At 37.6% G+C, this 21,057-nt stretch overlaps 1 protein-coding gene across 1 annotated transcript in view; it reads left to right on the top strand.

Annotated features, from left to right (window-relative positions):
- Positions 1 to 21,057, top strand: part of LOC104403028 (ADAMTS-like protein 3) — a gene marked incomplete at its 3' end in the record, with an annotated part of 121,885 nt that overhangs the window by 77,336 nt on the left and 23,492 nt on the right. The window contains exons 3-5 of the mRNA XM_010011064.1: positions 2,914 to 3,041; positions 5,391 to 5,436; positions 12,455 to 12,691. Of these exons, the coding sequence (XP_010009366.1) occupies positions 2,914 to 3,041; positions 5,391 to 5,436; positions 12,455 to 12,691 (411 nt within the window). The remainder of the gene's footprint in view (positions 1 to 2,913; positions 3,042 to 5,390; positions 5,437 to 12,454; positions 12,692 to 21,057) is intronic.

Genomic DNA, 21,057 nt, shown 5'->3' with positions numbered 1-21,057 from the left:
CTTTCCCATGGGACAAACAGTTTGAACTAGCTGGAGTTTAAATCAACACTGTGGGCACCGAATTAGTCAGTTATTCTGAAGAAGGCTTTGCTGGCATAAACTTCTGCTTTGATCATCCTAGTATTTACAGCTTTTTAATTAGATACAGTTCAGAACAATGGCTTTTATCAAAGCAATTTGGGAAGTGAACAACTGGACATTGTTTAGGGCTTTAGATGACATTCTGTCTGTTAATATCATGTGGCTGGTTTTAATACAATGATGAAGTTAGGATTATTTTCGGCATTGTCATTGCTTTGTCAAAAGAAATTAGCTAGTTTAAAAAAAGAGCGTGGCATGCATTGCTTTTTTAAATATCGTAAGTTTAAGCATTTCTCAACATACTAAAACCCAATCATTTGCCTTGGGATTGCAGAGGACAAACTTTAATTTTGCACTCATAAATTTGAAAGAAGTGACTTTTTGTTCATCTTGACTTATTTTCACGTGCTGAGTGATTTGTTGGGAAGTGCTGAGCTCTTTCTGTTCAAGATTGAAGGCAGTTGGTTCCATATTCAGTGTCAGACATTGCAGAGTTGGCTTCTGATGTAAAGTAAACCCAATGCCAGAGTGAAAATTCCTCAGGGATCTTGGCAGAGTAGGGCTCTATCGTTCCTGGAATGGTAGATCGCCCTAAGTACACTTTAAAAGCTTTACAGTAAATGTTTGTAAAATTGGTAAAGTTAAGGGAGCAAGTTAAGAAGCCACTGATGTGTTTAGAGCAACTTCTGCAGTTCAGTGTTCAAATGGAGATAGCTAACAAAGGTTCTTTTTTACAAGCTCAAGTTTTCTGAGGAAGGGATGGAAAACTGGAAATTGCTGATGTTTGTTAGCTGCTTAACTATAGGGAGTAGTGCTACAATACTAGATCTGCCTACTCTTATTAACGCCTTTAAAATGTCTTTAAGTAGTCCTTGGTTCTGCTTAAGTGTAGCTAAGTTTAACTATTTACCATTTGGGTTTCTTGTTCAATAATTATATGTGCAACTGTGGTGTGAATGCATCCTAACCTCATTTATTGAAATGGGCCAGTCTCCCCTTATACTATATGATTTGAATTACACATCCTTCACTTTTAAATCACTTTCGTGAGGCATTTTGGAAGAGCATAGGACTGAATCTTCTTCTTATGAGCTTATTTCTTAAATAAAATATGGATTAAAGTGTGTTCATCTGGTTTAGTATTAGGACAAATACTAATCTCTTGAATAATCTGGATCTAGTCACACATGAAAATCTTTTTAGCATTTTAAACTTTTTTTTTTTTGGCACTTATGTAGACTTTAATGTTAACTTAGATACAGTTTATTTTGTAATGTTTATACCTCTTTGCCTGATGATTGCTGACAGGTAGCCCTTCAGTGTTCCAGTGTGCTTGTTTTCTGAGGTAAAGATTGTGAAACACTACTTAAGTTGTGCCTTCCTGTGCTGTCAGAAATAAGACGGTAACATGAATGTACTGCTTTTGTTTATGGGAGGTCTGCTCAGGTGCCCGCTTAAGTCAATGGGAATAAAAAAAATAGCTGTAAATAGTCTTTAATTAAAGCTTGGATAAGCTCTTAATGTTCTGTCATTTGCAATTGTATCGGGGCAGAGTAAGTATCAGTCAATATTCTCTGTCACTGAGATATGACTCACTGCCTCATTTTTATCCACAGTATGACTTTCATTCATAATGATGATAATAGCCACTACATTATGTTTGAGGTGGTTTTATGTGCAGACTCTATCACCGTGGTGATTAGAGAAATCTGTGTTTTCCTCTCGATCTGGGTGTAACATAAGGTTCTAAAACATCTTAACTTCTTTGTAACTGGCCCATCATACGTCTGATGACTTTCAGGGAATCATTCTTTGAAGTTTTGTTATGGAAATGCATGCATGATGTTCTTTTCAAAAGAGAAATTTTAGAGGTTGCAGAGACAGAGGAATGAAAGTAGGATGTAAATGGAACAGCTGCTGAACAATTGTAGCAAAGTCGAAGAAATGCTTGGGGAAACACTGAATTGAATTACCCTATGCTTTCTTCATGAAGAAAATCAGAAACCAAAAAATACTCTCTTAAAGAAGGACATGACTGAATACTTTGATTCGTATTACTTTTTAATATTGAACTATTGTATTTAAGCAACCATTTTCTAAAATGCTCTGGGAGTTTTCTATGGGAAATGAATAGGATACAATGCAAGCGAAAAATGACATTTTTAAAGGGTCAAGAAGAATTATGGCCTTTGTCGCAAGTCTTTCATTTTAACATTTATGATGTCTGGTAATAATGCTTTTGAAGCCTGTGTAAATGAGTTTAAGCTTAAATCAGTGTATAATTGTTCTAGCCTAAAAATGACTCTTTAAGTGATCTTTAATCTTTTCTCCGATCTCTTTCAAAGTAATAGCGCATTTTGTAGTGAAGTTGTATTCTTGGGTTGCTTCCCTGACTGCAGTTCTGGGTGTGCACTCTGAAAGGTTTGATGTGCTTAATTTCTGTACTACTGCCTGAGTGCAGGCACACTTGAGATAAAAAGAGACTTTAGTTGTCTTATTAGTTCTGGGTATGAAACTGCTTTGGTCAGGGTCTCAGGAAGCCCAGCACCTGCCCAGAACATGATGCCTGGTCAGGCTGCTCAAGATCTACTGTGTGGTTCCTACACAGCATATTGGGGATGACAGCGTATATGGACATAGCAGTCCCTTGGCTGAAGGCAATGCTTCCTTTCCCATGTAATTGTTATGTACTAAAATAGTAAGTAAATTCAAAATACTTTAAATAAGCAGCAAAGTAATGTACGTAGTATTAATAATGGCAGGCAGTAAATCATGTACCAAATAAATTAATTTGTGGTTTGTTTTTTTTTCTCCTATCTTCCATTTTTTTAGACCTCTAGAATTACCCGCTCAGATGAAGATAAGGATGGCTCCTGGGATGCTTGGGGGGCCTGGAGTGATTGCTCACGGACATGTGGGGGGGGAGCTTCCTACTCACTGAGGAGGTGTTTAAATGGCAGGTGAGCCACAGACTTATGTGTATTTAGTCTTCTGCAGCTCTGATGTATTTCCCTGTCCTTTGCTGGTGTTTGTAGAGAAGCATTATTGCCTTTGTTTCTGGAAGGAAGGGCTGTGTACAGATCAAGTGTTATGAAATACTGCTTTTAATATACTTTTGTAATATGTTAGATAAATATCTTAGCCTTCAACTCCGATAGAACTTTAGCATGTTATTAAATATGTTTGTGAAATAATGAGAATGATTTAGTGTGGTCAAATATTGAGAGAAGTCCCTGTCACTGTAATATAAAGTGGATGGTGAGTTACCTGCATAGCGTTGTGCAGGCTCCTCCATGTCTTCCCTGTAATGAAAAACAAGTGACTCTACATATAGATGTACACATGCTGCTTTCTGTTAGGAAACTTTTTGTCTGCCATCTCTTCCTGAGCAGTGGTCCTGATGGCCATACGTTTTCATGGATAAGCCTTAGTGTAACTTGAAGAGAACACCATGTGTGGTGAAGACAGTTTACCTCAGTAGTAAAGCTAGACTAACATAGGATTTGTTGCTGCAGTCCTAAAAGTAGGTGTAATGCAATAGACCTGTAGTCAGGTGAGAAGAGATCCCAACCAGCTTAGAAGTATCTGTGCTGGCATATGTGATTGCCTGCTTTGCTTGAATTATTCTTGAGATTTTTGAAACTGCTGCTTATGCTTATATTTCTCTTTTGTTGAGATTTTTAAAGTTGAATGAAGAATCACTCAGGAATTCAATTTTTCTTAAAGAAGGCTTGTAGTGTGACACACTAGTGAAGTGAAAACTGTGTGAAATACGTAGCCAAAGATGATTGATTAAAACACTGCCTGTTTCTTTTAGTGCAAAATGCACAAAAGTCTTTGAGGAAAGCAATAGCTCCAGCAAGAAGCCGTGATATTCTACCAGAGTGTTAGGAACTCTGAAACGAGCTCAATAAATTGTAGCAATATAAATTCCTCTGTGGTTTTATTAATATTTTTAATGTGTTCCCCTGTGAAAAACATGTGTTTTCCATACCTTGACAAATGTGTACTTTCAAGGGTTTTTTTTTCCTGTGTCTTATTGTTGTTGTAATGTCCAGGAAATGTGCAATTGTGAAACAAAGTTTTCACATTTGTGTGTATCATAAACATTTTTAACTTGCATGTTCTGATGCAATCTATCTTGCAAAAGATTGGAAATTTGAGACATGTAATACCTTAAGCTTGCAGAGTTGTACCTTCAGCTGAGCTGGGTGAACTCTTGCTCCAGGCATCCATTGCCTTTTCCTTTTCAAATGGTAGTTTTCAATCCGTCACACATATTAAAGAATTTTCTTAATATTTTGCCTGCAAAAAGTGGAAAGTTCAACAACGGCTTTAAATTACCAGCCATACATTCATGCCTTCTTTAGTGTAAGGTGGGTCTTTTTGGTATAAGGTATTATCCCAAAAAACGATTACTGATTTTGGAGATATCACTAATTATAATTACGTGTCAAATAATTTGAAATGTTTTAAATTCTTTCAAGGGCTTGATTTTACCATTTTTAAGAGGAGGAGTATCTTACCCTGTGCAAAGTGCCGGTCAGTTATTGAGAAGTTTGGCAAACTTTGTCCCTAAAAAACCAAAAGTGTGAAACACACCCTCTACCCCCACCCCCCATAGTTATGAGACCACAATAATAAATAATCATTACTTTATTATATGTCTGTCATCTCAGCTACTAACAACAGACTGCTGAGGAGCTGCATTGCCTGGATTTCGGCATTCACATGCATTGGGCACTTCAGAAATGCATGAGAATTGAATTTCATTTAAAATCATGAAATCTGCTCCTGTGGCAGTAAAAGTACATGCTGTTCTTCAAAAGCTGCATTGGGTTTTGGAAGAAAGGAAAGGTTTTAGGCTGTTCATTCTTTCCTAAACAAAATAGGAGAAGGGAAAGTTAATGCTCATTAGTCTGATGCTTGATTAAAGGATTGCTTAGATACTCTGATCCTCTTTTCTTCTGGGTTGCATCTTGTGGGTTAGAAGCAGCTTTGCTGCAGTCAGCATAGACCAGGCTTAGGGATGTCTTGTGAAATCTTTTTCATAAAATAAATGTGTTTTTCATAAGGTTTGCAGTAAATTAGGCTTACAGGGAAAGCCACACATTCTTTGCTAAAGAGAGACAGCAGTGTAACCTGTTGAATCCCCAGATCCCCTTTGTATTTAAACCTTGCATTTCGAGTCCAAATTATGGTAGGGCAGTAGCAATAAAAGTCTAATTTTCAAGCAAGTAACTAGCTGTAAAACAGGCATGGTTGTGTTTTGCCATTATTCAGTGTAACCATTTTACTCTGTTTTTCAGGAACTGTGAAGGTCGAAATATTCGATACAAAACCTGCAGTAGTAATGTGAGTCTGGTCTTTAATCCTATTTTACTTTTTCAAGCAATGTGTTAAAGTTCAAGAAATGCTGCTGCTTGTTTAAAACCTCATGGTGCATAATTTACTTTCCATCATTAATACAATTTTTAAGGTTTTCAGTCTGCCTGACACCAGAAGGTCTGAAATTTAGGCTTCCCAAATGGACGTTTTCTTTTGAAATTATGAGGCCAATTGTGATTCAGAATGTTTTATATCTTTTATTAGGAAAGTTACACATTTTGGTGGATTAACAAATCAGTTCTCATCATAAATTAGCAAGTGCTTTTCCTGGGGTGCTGTCTTTCAGATGAAGCATTAAACTGAGCATCCTGATCATTTGTGGTCATTAATGATACAGTGGTACTCTTCACATGAGCAAAGAGGTTAACTGCCTGTGTTCCTTTCTTATCTTAAATTGTATAATTACTCCTTATATTCCCTCTGCTTCTTTAAGCCTAGATCTTTATATGTCTAAATGTAAAAGCATGTATATTGAGGTACGCTGGCATTGATGACTTCTGTGACTGAACGTAAAGCTGGAGCTGTGATTACACAGATGCTGTTGCTGTGATGCAATCACATTTATACAGATGCATTGTGTGAAAACCAGTCACATACTCCATACTTCATGACTTATCCTCAACTGATTTGTAGTGATGTTTTGTGCTTAAATGTGTGTAAATGGCTGCTGCCTTTCACTCCAGATGCAGTTTGTTCAGGGTGTACAGCTCATGCAGGACTTTGCAATACTACTGATCCACTGACCTTTTGTATAACCACAGTAATTCAGGGTGGTTTATTGTCAGCAGTCACCCCCTTGCATGGGTTACCTTACAGCACAATGTGACATTCATATAATCTCATTCCAGAAAAGAGGGCAGGTACATAAGTAATTAAATCGAAAGTGTCTGTCTTTAGTTCTAGTGCATTTGATTGATCTGCTTCTGGGTCTGGGAGCAAGGTAGCAATTTTCACGCAAATACCCCTAAAAGGTGAGGGCTGCAAGTTCCCTTGGGTTGAATTATACTCAGGCAAGAACAGGTGATACTCATGGCATTGCCAACCTTGTTTTATCTGCCAGCAGCATGTAGCTGTGAAGGAGGACATTCTTAAGAGGCCTGATACTGGAAGTTTCCCAGTAAATACGTTGTACTGGTGTATACCCTGGGAGAATTGGCCATTCCCACTCTTCAGTTTGCCACACCTACAGTTTCTTGTGTGTCAGTTGACTTTTGCCCTCCTCGAGAACAAGGCTTGCTAGCACCTTGAATTGCTCTAATACTCCACTCCTCAGTGCTGTGTGGATTTTCCAGCACAGCAGCTCCCTGCCTGAGTTTCTACTGGCAGAGGCTAGTGGAAGTGATTAACGAATCAGGCCCAATACATGCAAAAATCAGATTCTGAAGACAAACCCTGTCACTTGCCCTTTCAGAAGAAAAGGCCTAGCATCTTTGTGTGCAGTGTCCTTAGCTCATAAATCAAAATGGCACATACAAAAAAACCTCCATAGTCTTTTAAAGCTGTGTGATAAGCTAAATTGCAGCCAGCCAGTATGTGTGCAATAAACAAACTGCCACTGTAAAATGTATTTGGTACATTCCTTATCTACATATCCAGTTGTGTATATTGTGTACAGTAATATACCTTTGATTGCTTGATCCTGTGCACTACAGCTTCCTGTGAACAGTACACACAAGTCAGAGTAGTATACCTCATTCCTCCAGCAAAAGGCTACACAGTCTAAAGAAAAGGAGAAAGATGAAATCAATTGGGGCATATTTTCTGCTGTAAGCAAAAGTCTACATGCTTTTAGGATACGTAAGAGCAATTGTGGATGCTGTTCATTTTAAGGATTATGTAGTAAAAATCTGATGGAAATGAAGGCACATTATGCTTCAGCACAGAGAGAATTAAGATGATTACCATATCCTTTCTGAACTCCCAGGGAGTTTTTCTGAAGTCACTGGGGCCTGGTTTTTAACTTTAGGACTTATTTTAAAGCGATAAGTGGCAAGCATCTTGTATGTGAGTCTGTTAGAATTTATGATGATTCAAATGTTAATTTCCAGACAGGAAGCTGCCTTTACAGTTCTGGTTTTGGGGCATGTCTGAAAGCGATCAGGTTTCCATTTCAGTTCAGATACAGCCGGAATCTCTCTGAATGGTTTTTCTTAGATTATGGATCAGATAATGGAGAACTCCTGAAAAAAATATATTCATGAGATTCTACTGTTGCTACAGTCGATCTTTGAATTTGGCATCACTGAATTCAAGCCCAGTATTAGACCTGACTTAACCTTGACACACGAGCTTACATCAAATGTAAACCTGGGACTACTACAGTTTTGTTTCAAATGATATAATTTTCCCCAAAGCATTATTTCTAATGAATGCTTCTAACTTCATGAATAAAATTTTAGTTTGAAAATTAAGAGGCGATACTAGCTTCTTTCCACATTAGTAGGCATTATTGTTAACCACATGAGACATCCAGTATATATACACTATGTAAAGCTGTCTGCAAATGTAATTTTGCTACATGATACATTACACCACTAACATCTATATTGGGGAGTACAAATGAAGCCCAACTTAATATGTGTGTCATTCTAATGAAAAGAACAAGAGTCATTTTACCAGAAAATTGGTTTCATCTGGATTTGTAATAGAATAGTAGTAAGTTCATTGAACTCAAGCGTAGTTCCAGGATAATATTAGTGATATTTCAATCAAGAAATTAATTCAAAGTCTTAGGAACAAAATAAGTACTGAGATTAAGGCATATGTATATTCTGCTTATATTTCTATCATAAATAAGATGCCAGGTACAGATTTCCTAAAGCTGCATGTAGCTCTCAGCTTTTCTTATAGAAACTTTAGAGAAATAAACTATATAAATTGTTCATTATATGCTGTTCAAAGAGATTTTCAGTCTTTCTTAGCCCTCCTTTTTTTGAATTTCCATTTTTGTATATACTGTTACATTCTAATGCTATGATGTGCACTATATGGAAGTGTTTAAGATAATCCTTTAGGGTCCTATTCATAGAAACAAGTTATTTGGGCCATTTCCCCATAAATTTCACATTCTTGTGTGCCAAAAAGTCACTTACACATTTGCCAGAGTGACTCTTCTATAGTAAGAAAAAAACACTATTTTGTAACAGATTTCCCCATGTTTAATTCCATTATAAACTTTTATTATAGGCAGATGATGCTCACACTTGTTCAACATATTCATCAGATTATTGTTCCATCATCTACTTCTTAAACAGCTCATTTATCCTATTCAGAAAATCTTGGCTGAACTGTGTCTACTTTAGTCCCATAATATTTCACCTTCAGTTGCACAGTTTCTCTCTAATCTGCTTGTTTGTTTGTTTTGTTTTGATGATGCTGACGCACCGTACAGCTCTCGTGGCAGGGGTGGTTTCGAGCTCAGGTATCTTGATTTTACTAAGAAGTGGCCTGAAAATTGCTTAGGAAAACAGAGAGCCTGAAGCTAATTTCGAAAAGAAAACAAAACAATGACTTCATCGCTTTTGGCTAGGTTTCAACAAAATGAGATTCAAAGAATAAAACTAGACAAAGGGCTAGACTTTCTTTGGTGTCATCATTTTTACTGGGAATTTTCTTGCCTTCTCTTTTGTGCTTTTTTCAGTGGAGTAATTGTTGGCAGTAATCACAAGGTCTGATGCAACCTTCATATTTTGTACATGAACATTGCCTACAAAGATACAGATTTCCCAGGTTACCTTTGTTTTCAAAGGCTAAGCGTGCTCGCTGCCAAAACTCAAATGATACATTTCATAAGAAGCCAGCCCTTGAATGCAGTAGCTTTTAATCTGTCACAAAAAGAATGGGAATATATATATATATATGTACATACATATAAGTATTTTTAGCTTGCATGGTAGTCATGTCTGAAGCATTTTTTCAGATCTAATAATATGTTCATAAGTCATGTCATAAATACACTTCATTCTCCTACAAGATCTAGGTGTGATTATTTTGCCAACATTTTCATGTATTAAACCTCATAGATATGTCCTCAGCTCCTTATGCAGCGTATGCACATTTGAACAGCCTGGCTATAGTTCAGTGGATTGAACGTAAGACAAAAGCTGTTGCTGAAATTAGGAAGTCAAAAATCCTGGAATTAGTCTCAAAAATATTCAACAATCAAGAAAAAAAAAAAAAGTGGAATATTGAGAGGGAAGAGGGAATGATGAAATGAATTGATGTCTGAAATAGGTTAAAACCAAAAAGACATGCAAACAGGATGAGGAGATGAGGATTGGAGCCTATGTGTCATTGTCTGACAGTGTGGCCTCGCCCACTTCCCAAACATGTTTCACCCTTGCCCAGCTCTCTCAGACCATCCCCGCCTCTTTTCCTTTCTATTTCTTAAACTCCCTCTCATTTTTCTGACCCACTGTGATGGATTAACTTGAAGTTTATGAGTTCTTGTCTTGATTACATTCCTTTGTTTATTTGTCTTAGTTTAGATTATAAACTCCTTCCTTTATGCAAATATTTATTGTTCCCAAGAAAACAGGGATCTGAACTTGGTTGCCATCCAAGTTCTGATATAATGCAAATGATAATTTCTTCTCTGTGATATCGCTTTGTGATGCTCCTTTTATGCTCCTGCTTTTGAACGCAGCTCAAATACGAAGCAGGTGGAGCTGGCATATGAATCGAGCTGCCTGGATCACTTTGTGTTGTTTAAAGATACCAACACAGAGCCTGGAGATGAGAATTCACTCACTCTCAAGCAGCCAGGAAGCGAGTGGAAGGAAGGAGCTGCATTGTGTTGAATCAATGAGAAACATACAGTAACCACAGACTGACATCCTGACATTGTGGTGTTTGTGTCTTGGCATTGCATCAACACTGAGTGATAATGAATTGTAACAACAGCTTGTCAAAACTCTGCCTAAGGCCATCACTCTGCCTATTTTACAGATAGCTCTTTAATTCTTTGTGATGAAAATGTAGCTGTGCATGGCTAGATAACACTACTTTGACATACTGCTTCTAACTTTACCTGACTCTAACTTCCACTGTATTTATCCTTAGCTGCTACTCTGTTTGCAACAGTGGAAGGGAACCATATGGTATCCATATGAACTTTGAAGTCCTCTTTGCTTTTTAGACTCGCTATTGTGGAAAATGAGAGGTGACAGATAAGTTTGAACCAAATTCTGCTCTCATTTACACCAGTGCAACCTTGGTGAACTTCTTGGGAGTGACACTGCAGTAAATAAGGGTGGTTTCTGACAGTGTTTGCTTCATGTTTTTAGAAGCTCTCACTTGTGGGATTTTGCGGAGGTAAAACTCTCAGAGGATTACAGGAACTATAATTTCCTCTTGTCTTATTCCATCATTTTAGTTTTAAAAAAATATGGCTCAACCTAGAATTATCCCAGGTTAAAAATAATACAAAATGTGTTGGCATCATTCTGAGTTATTCTCACTGTAAGGTGCAGCGCTGGACGGAGTTGAAAAATGTTGCTGGAAATGCTCAGTGAATTGCTTGGTTCTCAGCTGCAGAATCCCAGGTGTTGATCAGTAGAGAGAATACTAATATTAGAAGATATTTTATGCAGACTACAAATAAACCAGAGACATTTCTAGGTTACTGTTTCCTATGGTGAAAAAAAGCTAAGGCGTTGACAAAGCTAGTTAAGCTAATGCAGTGCCAACTCATCCAGGTTCATATGAGCAAGATGGTGTCAGGACAACATTGTTGAGGTCATTGGACTGGAATATGAACCTTGCTCATGTGTATTTGTATCTCCAGTACTGTGTAATGCACTTACTATTCCGTTAGCTTTTTTTCAGGGAAGGTTCAGTTCACTGATAAGGCCGAAGCTGTGTTCAGGATTAGTATTGTTAACTAATACTTAGTAATAAGTTCCATGAGTTCAGCTGACAGATCACAATGTTTCTGCCTTCCATCCAATGAAAACAAATTTGTTAAAATCAGCCTCACATCTGGCTTATATGCAGTTGGAATTCTTGGAAGAGTATCCTTTGTCTGCCATATGGGCTGTTTGACACTGGACACACTTTCAAATGAAGTCTTTAGTGAGAAGCTGACACACTAACTCCTTTGCCAGTACTTTACCAAAGTTATTTTTGAATAAATCAGTATCCATCTCCATTCATGTCACTGTAGTTTAATATTAACAACATTGGGTGCAATGCTTTATCTAGAAAAAATATTTTAGAATATTTTATTTCAAACAGTTCTTATATTTGGTCTTTCAGCTGAGGCTGTGTAAGGGAGGAGGTACAGAACTGTCTCATTAGAACTGGAACTATATAATCAGTAGTTACCAATTAGAAGTATATTTTATTTCAACAAAGTAAGCCTTACTGCTTCTATGAGGTGAAGAAATTTTGTTAGGCTAAGACTAAAGGACTAAGCACTGAAAGTTCTGCTGTCTCCTCCTAATGCTCTCGTCCCCTGTTTGAGCAATACTGAACAATTAATTAGATAAATTTATCTTTATGTATAAATAGCAATAATACCTCTTTCATTACTCTGACATATGCATTGATGAATGAGTGTAGAGCTGTCAGAAATCCTTTAGTGGAAAGAGCTATTGGAAAGAGAAATATTAAATGTCAGACATCTCATTATAGTCACTTAAAATATATAGATTCCTTTAGAAGCTAATTCTTATTACAGAACCAGACTTTAAATATACTACATAGTGTCATAAAAAGTAGCATTTTTAATTATCCTTTCGTATCAGTTATGTTGTTACTGGAATACGCGTGATATTCTGTTACTTGTGCTGAAAGCAATGGATTAAGCACCATAAATTGTTTTAATACACACTTTAAAACTTTACAATATGGCATATTTGTCATAGCAGATCAGTTCTTGAACCAAGCCTCCCTGAAGAGATTCTGTGTAATTCATCAGATAACTTCACTGCAAACGTAAAGTATTCCTTTCCTAAAACTAACATTTCCTTTGGTTTGTTTTTAGGACTGCCCTTCAGATGTTGGTGACTTTAGAGCACAGCAGTGTTCAGCCTACAATGATGTCAAATACCAGGGGCATTTTTATGAGTGGATCCCTGTGTATAATGATCCTACTGCACCGTGTGCCCTGAAATGTCAAGCTCTGGGAAAGAACTTGATTGTGGAGCTTGCCCCAAAAGTACTAGATGGTACTCGTTGCAATATTGAATCTTTGGATATGTGCATCAGTGGAATATGCCAGGTATGTTTATGGTGTAAATCTAAATGTGACCTTTGTTACGAGGCACTTCGCTCATGAGTCGGTGCCTTCTGGTTATTTTTCATCTTTATATATCAGTTTACTTTAGATCTATCTGCAAATACTGCCAAATGGGTTGTAGATAACTTACCTTTTCTTGCACACAGAAGTTCCCGATTGCCTTAGCCATTTATATTTTTATGTATAAAAGGTCAATAATACTCACTCTTCTGTTTATATGTTAAAATTAATATAACTAGTTACGATAGTTATAGCTGTCCAACCTTTAGTACATATGTCAGGGTGTGATGAAATTACATAGCCTTCCACTTTCTCCGAGTCTTGTATCTTATGAATACTGTTAAAGAGAAAACCTGATGTTTTATGGGACCCAGCCCAGAGTGGCAGGTGTGAGAGTATGTGTCTGTCTTGTTGAATGGGTGAATGAGTATATGTTGTGATTGAATGAATTGATTGTTAGTATCTTTTTACTTGGAATCTACATTTCTAGTTATATTGTTGTAGTTGTTGTTGTTATTATTTGAGTTATGCTATCAATTTTACGTAGTTGGTATAAAAATTGAGAGTTACAATATTTGAGGGAAGCAATACTGCAATCCTAAATTTTATGAATAGAACAATTTTATGTGGAATGCATGTGTGATTGCAATTAGTTTTCTTTCTCTGCAAGCGGTGGTTGCTCTGTTAAATGCTTAAAATGTGTGCAACTCAAAAATGCAGGATATGTCCCAGTGAGCAAAACAGCTCCATTATAGGGGAAAATTTGACACCTTTAGCATAAGACAGGTGCATGGATTACAGCAACATTAATATATGATCTGGACTTTACTGTGGGTTTTATATGATGTCTATGTGTACCACAGTTCCAATGCCAGTCGTGCCAACACACAATGCATCTGCTGCCTCTGAAATAGAACAATTCCTTCCAGTTTTCCCTTTCAAGAGACTGCATTTGTCTCTTCACAATAGTATCCAACAGTGTTCATTACCCTGTGCATTTAAAATAGGATATACATCTATGAACTCTGGAAATACTTGCCAAATAATTTTTTTTTTTCAATATTCTTAGTGATGTCTCCTCTTCTAATACAAGCTTTCACCCCAGAGAATGGTCAAAAAGCCTTTTCTAGGTGACGCACTTACAGCAGCCTCTGCTGTTTGTGACACTGCAGCCCACAGTGTCATGCTGTATCTAATGGAGATCTGGGTTTTTCAAAGGCTTGTGAGACTCTTGCTCAGAGTCTTGTGGGGTTTCCAGTGTCTCCCACAATGGCTTCAAACATTTACCATCTTTCATGCATGGCATAAAATTCACTTTGCCTAGAGTGGATCCAATTCTCTGAAGAGCAGTTGAAAGGTGTATTTAAAAGGGTTGTCTTCAATGACTCTTGTTAATATTTTGTAGTATTTATGTGTATATCTGGTATCAAATGCTTGGAAATTTAAATAATCTGTTCTTAGAATAAACCTAGTAGTAGCAGAAGAAATTAATCATTCCAGAAGTAGGCACTGGAGCTCTATCACACTGTTAATGAGGATAAATTTCTTTTCTCCATCTCTTCCATTTTTTTCTTTTTTTCATTACTACTTTTAATTCCACAAAAATATTTTTCAGTGTGAGAAGAGCTTTGGGGAATAAAAAAAAAGGGAAAACCAAAACCGAACATGTTTAGTATGTGTCCTGTGTTGTGACTTAAGCAATTTAATTCATTTATAACTTAACCTCATAAGCAGTTAGGTTATGAGGTTAAGTTATCTTTAAGTCACTGGTATTTGCTGAAGTATTTTTGCACAAATGGAAAGTTTCTCCTTTCTAATATACATATTTGCTAAGTGTTGGATAATTTTATTGAGGTAAAAATTTGAATTTCAATTCAATAAATTGAAATTACAGGAATGGAATTACCTTTTTCTCCTTGTGGACTGTTTTGGGGACAGAGTGGAAAGGTTGGTTTTTTGTGAAAGGGACAGTGAGAGGTGGGGTCTTCCTCAGAAACCAACACTGAGCTTTTGTTGCTACTCCTGTTTAAGCAGCAAAAGAAAACAAATTGACACTTAATCTTCCTTGGGAAAATATGGTTATTTAGTCAACTGCTGTTAAGAGGGGGACAGCAAAATTGAGATTCTCTACAACTGTTGCTGTAAGATCAGTCTGTTGGGTTCTGACATATACTTGGCACAGCCTGCAAATAACTTGGCAAGTGTTTCTACAGTTAACTCATCTAAATAAACATGTCGTACTGCTGATGTGGATATCTTCGCTTTTATGCCTAGGAGCACCAAAAAGTTAGTATAAGGAGACTGCTTTGCTTGAGTCCCTTTCCAACTGGTGCTGGTTTTACTCATTTATTGTCTCAAAGTTGACAGGTTTTAAAAGATCTCAGTTTCCCCTCCTACCCCCCCATGACCCTCCTACCCAACATGGTTTCACTTTTGTCTGCTTTCTTCTTCTTGATCAGGTAGGATGCCTTTTGGATTCTTGTTAAGACTCTCTCCTTGGCAGCATATGAATTTACAAGTACAGAGAGTTTCTGTTGTCCACAACAGGACAGGGTTTGTTCTGACTCTCTGCACTTCTCTTAAGAAAGGAAATCGAACTAAATAGCACTCCATCAAAGAAAATCATGAGATGACAGAGCTGCTTTTTGGATAGGAGGTTTGAGGCTTCAGGGGGTATAAAATCTAAAGGCAGTTGAAGAGGGAAAAGTTTATTGGTAAGGTTAATAAGACACCTTGGGGTTGCTTAAGGCTTAACTCAGCCAAACCATTTGATTATGTATTAGTCTGCTACTGCTGTGCTTCTGTTACCAAAGCTGGGGCTGTTGTGTTAAATGGGGACAGGTCAAAATGTCACTGCTGGGAGGATTTTCACACTTATGATATTTTTTCTAGTCTCTGCAGAACTCCCAACATTTTTTCATATAATATATTCCTGCTGTGCCCATCTGGATGTGGGTGGAGACATTTTAAAACATCTGCATGTCGGACATGTGTGGGCAACATTCATCCAGTTACTCTGCCTGCTTTGGGGCCCTGCCTCTCCCTGGTTTTTGTTTTTAATTAATGTAGACCTGCTTTTTTTCTAACAGAATGTAGAATGGGGTGTTACTTCTGTCAGTACCTGAAATGGTTACAGTGATAATTTTCCTAATATGGAGTAATGTGTTTGGACAATAAATACACGCATCACCTCAAAAATCTGGAGTCCTAAGGAGCAGCTTGAGTAGTTCTGTCCTACACTGTCACAATTAGGTCAAAGATGATGTAAATCCTGTGGTGAACTTTCCATTTAGTGTCAGCAAGTTAGTTGTGTTCCAAAACAGGCAGACACTACACTATGCTTTGTAGCATATGGCATAAATTTAGCTGACATCAGAATACATCCCATATGCCAAGTACCATCAACTTCTGCCGTGCTAGTTCTTTTATGTCACTTGTCATGATATGGCTGGTAGGTATCTCTCACTTGCCACCAGAGCACTCATGATGTAAACATCTGTCAGAGTTTGCACTGAAAACAGTTTCTGTAAGCTTTTGGAAGACTATATAACTTTTTTTCTGATGAGCTTTGTTTGTGCTTAAAACTTAGGATCATAGCAGATCGTTAATTACTTCTGATTTTTTACTCCTTTTATTCTGACAGTTGCTTTGTCAAGGTGCTTATTTAAAGCTGTTTGTGTGCTTTCCCTTTTAGTTTGAGTAAATACATCTTTTTGCCTGTAAGTGTATTAAAGGACTGCCCAAGATGCACAGGAGGTTTGGTGTTCAGATACTTAGGAATGTTTCCTTTTGATCCAGTGTTACTGCAGACATGAAGTTGTTTTTCTCACACATTAGGCAAAGTCATTAATTCTTGAATTAACAATCTTTTTTTAATATTTAAAACCAAGAAAAAATGTTCACATTACCTTTTCCTCCTTTCTAGACTTCGAGTCTTGTGTAACTTGTAGGAAGAATTAATTTTGAGATAGCTCTGTGTTAACTCAGCCTTTATGCTGAACCTGGCATTCTTTTCTGGGTACCATTAATTAGTGAGTGCAGGGGTTAAAGTACATTTTGGAGCATGGAGGAATCCCTGTGTAGAGAGACCTGCCCTGTGTCTACATATTGCTGCAGGTACCCAAGTTGGCAGACTGGACCTTATCCAGAGAGGCTATAGGAACTATTAATGTAGATCCAACAAAACTTTCTGAGCTATGTATCAAAATCTTCATATGATCACATACATGTGACATGTCATAAAAACTGAAGAGAGTGGGGAGTTCCAGCTGTACTTGAGCTGGGAAATGTTGGTGGCTCTCCAGAAGTCCCACTGAAGGATGGGGCTGTGCTAAGCAGCATGGGTTACCCCATCCTATGTAACCTGTCAGCATCACCCTCCATAACCTGGGTGGGTTGGTATCCTCGCCCTGCAGAGGCTCTTGGCACTGCCCAAGCCAGCAGATCATGTAGCCCTCCTCTATGGGCTGCACTTGCACCACTTCTAATGCCACAGTCCACCTCAGTATAGTGTTTCCCTGGCTATGATGTTGGCAACTCAGAGGTGTGCTTTTTCTACAGGATACTCAGACACTGAAAAGGTCTTTTGGAAGCACTTGTTTCTATTTTGCAGCTAGCCACTGCTGCTAGAAACTGATGTCTCTTTTCAGATCTTGTCTTTTTCTTCCTCCTACTGTTTTTTAAGGAGAAATACTCCCTATAGGGATTTCTTACTGTCTGAGTTTATCTTTCTTGTCAAATAAGTAGTGGATGTTTTCTGATCTCCAATTTCTTATCTATATTACTTTTTTCCTGAATGATTATCTCTGCCAAGTTTTGGTTTGTTTTAATGAGCTTTGTAAAAATGCAGTTTTACTTCCCAGCTTTGCAAGACTCTAAAGCATGTGAGCAGTGATAGAAAACCTCAAAATTTGGGTGTCATCTTTAACTAGAGCCTTGGTAACCTTCAAATCCCCCAATGCTAACTTCACTTTCATTCTAGCAAGGTAGAGTTGTCTGGACGCACCCAGAAAAGTGGTAAAGTAGTCTGATTCCTTCTGATTTCATGTCTTGATTTCTTTTTCAGAAGCATTCTCACAAGCAAGAAGCCCAACGGGAGTTTGTGTCCTATCCTCTGAGTGTGTGAATCTGTATTTTTTTTTTTAAATGGAGACTGTGTGGGAAAGGGTATTTGCTCCCCACTGGGTGGTCCTGTAATCTCTTAGCTGCTCCAGAACGTGACAGATCCTGTAGTAAGAGTTAAATGTTTTGGGAACACTTTATTTTATTTGATGGAAGTGGATTTACAGAATTGCAGCACGCTCCTTAGCCTCTTGCCTGCCTATGTGGAATATTTGCAGAAATACATGGAAAGTCTTTTTAGGAGTCCTTTAGTAAGCAATGAATTTTGTGCACTGTATTTATCTTCTGGGTTTTCATTGCTTTACATTCTTTCCCTCTATATGGATGGCTGGGGAATTTGAACATCATGGTGTGTGTCCTTCTGCCCATCATTTTGACTTATTTTATGCCTCTGTTCTGCGGCTTGCATTTTGACACACACTGCTTTTACTCCCTGCGTTCTCATCTAGGAACAACTGAAAATCCTTACACGGAAGACATTTTCTTACTCTCACCACTATGAATACCCCTTGGCAACTGGGCTTGCTGCTTCATTTGCTGTGAAGTGATGGGCTGGGACTGCTGTTAATCAGAGCCCGTGCTCGAAGTTTACTAACATATACTGAAGCCCATGTCAGCTTGTCTGGGCTACTATGACCCTGCTGGCTCAATTGCAGAGATGTGAGAACCTGCACCACAATCAGGCCTTTGTTAGGCTGAGCTTAGACATAACTGAAGAGGTATGAGACAGGACCATGTGAGGACGAAATCATGTCTCAAACCAAGTTAAATCTTCAATAAGGATGAACGAGAGTTTGGAAGTGGTGCTTAAAAGCTAATATTCCACACTACTTCTTTAAAAAGAAATTAAAGAAAAACAAAAGAAGGAAGTGACTTTCTACTTTCTTAATTGGAGGGATATTCTAGTCTCTCTTGCTCTGGTTGTCAGAATCAGTCATTTGTAGATGGGAGCATGGGAAAGAGACAGTGGGAGTTTTTTCTTTATATTCTCTCCAAGGACATGATTTATCTGTGGAGAAATAAAGTGTAAGCTGAAGTTATCACAAAGTAAAAGTGGAGATTGAAAAGTAAACAGATAGATGGGCTTTGAATGACAGCAGGGTTTTAGAGCAGGGCAAAGATACATGGAAAATATTGATTAAGAACAGGATTTTCACATGACAGGTTTTATACTCATGTTTTTATTACCATAAATTCCCATGGCCGTATTTAAAATTAATTACTTGTTGTGTGGATACAGACATTCCTAACATCTGCCTCTTCTGTGATTCTGTGCAAGCAGAGCAGGAGAAAATGTAGCAAATAGCTGATATTGATGGAGTGAGATGTGTATACTGTGATAGCGCATGTGACCGTGCAGTAAAATACAATCATAATTTCCCTGAGTTTTGGATTTTGTGGCATGTCTGTGTTTGTAGGAATAGAAATCCTTTTTCTCTGACCAAGACCTGAGGATTTTAATTTTCCCTGTTATGATTCAAAAAAAGCTGCAATAGAGATTTATCTTTTTGAGCATGCAAGGATTTTTTACTGTTTTCTTTTACCAGTAAGTGTTGAAATAAAACATGTGTCCCTTCTCAGTTAAGTCAGAAGACTTGCAGAAGATATTTTTGCCAGAAATAATTCTGAGGTTATCTTGTATTTTGTGCAATGCTGATAACTTTTAAAAGTACGTAGATGCTTTTGTTCCATTTTTTTTAATCTTGCGTCTGATCTCTTATAAGGCTGAAATAAATAGTTTGGCTATAATAATCCAAGTAGTGTTATCCTGGTGTCAGGGCAGTTACATCACTTCATTGGATCTCTTTGGTGTAAGAGTCTATTTTTATCCTATATTTTTCACACCTTGACAGATTTCATAGGCAGTGAAAACCCAATTGCACCTAGTCCAGAAAGTCTTTGCCACCCTTCATCAGATCAGTGGTCCAGCCAATACAGGATTTGCTTACAGACATGTTGCTATAAAAGATCTAGCCAATTTTCAAACAAAAACTATTGGGCAACATGTACTGGAATAATTACAGACTGTTCAGCCCTTGGGAAAGGAGATCTCCTGTATAATAACCCTATCACATTAATGTGAAGTATAATTATCATCTCCATTTGTGCATTCTGCAGTGCAATTCCTTATCAGAAATGTAGTACTTCTTTTACATTTTAAGCACTTTAGTCACATCTCCTTAAATTATTTGCTGGGTTTTCTGCTTTGGCTGAATTTCACTAAATGCCATCTGTGTGTTTGTGTGAAAATCCCACTAGCTGTCTTTTCCATGAGCACATGTGGTTGTGCATCCTCTGAAATAGCCAGGCCAATGAAAGCACACAAATGTGAACGTACTCAGAGTAGCTTTCGTCTGGATTTCCCTACGCACTGTGGGGTTTACCCAGCACCTCCAGACGGATGGTAATTATGTCATATTGAGGTGGTGTTGAATATGTTTTCTACTTTTATTAAACCAAATCACATTGATAAAGAGCATCAGTCCCTGACACTGACCTGTCAGACCCTTGAGTAAACATAGATAATCATAACTTAACTTATCACTGATAAATGAGAGTCTATGGCAATCAAAAATTTGTTAGTGAAAATAGAAAATGTTACAGTATTTAACGTATGCATTACTGAATACTTAAATGGTCTGTCTGCCAAAGTGCTTAGTCTGACACAGTAGGTAGGTAAAGAATGGCCCTAGTGCAACTTTAGTCTCCATGTTTCATAGAATTTATGTATCTGTCACAAATACAAACAGCACTGATTTATTCTTTTGTGGCCACATCTATTGGGAGAACTCAGTATGTTTTTTCTGGCTCTATCTGGAGCTCTGGTTCCAGAGGATCATAGAAGGCGGGAAGCCCCTTTCTAAAAAGAAATATTGTGTATAATTATATATATTGCTGTATATAAAATAATGTTTTTGATAGTAATAATGACACCATGCTTAAATGGTGCTTTTTATGCGCACATCTCTGGTTTTGCTCGTGCTTCAGAGAAGTATTTTTCTTCTGTAGAGCACAGGTGTATCTTCAGGTTCTTTATTTGAAGTATGTCATCTTGAGTTGTTAGCATCTCCGATATGGTGCTTTATAATTAACAACTCACCTGTTCGGAAGGTGTTCTACAAAAAAAGATGGTGTGCCTGTTTTCAAAGAGTGCCTGCAGCTAGAAGTGAATGGTCAGATGAGGAAACAACACAGTTAAGGAGGTCTAAAGCCATGGTCTAACAAGC

Source organism: Nestor notabilis, unplaced genomic scaffold, assembly GCF_000696875.1.
Source record: "Nestor notabilis isolate BGI_N333 unplaced genomic scaffold, ASM69687v1 scaffold9460, whole genome shotgun sequence".
NCBI classification, from domain to species: domain Eukaryota; kingdom Metazoa; phylum Chordata; class Aves; order Psittaciformes; family Psittacidae; genus Nestor; species Nestor notabilis.
The sequence above is the reverse complement of the archived record's forward strand: the minus strand, read 5'-3'. Positions and strand labels throughout refer to the sequence as shown.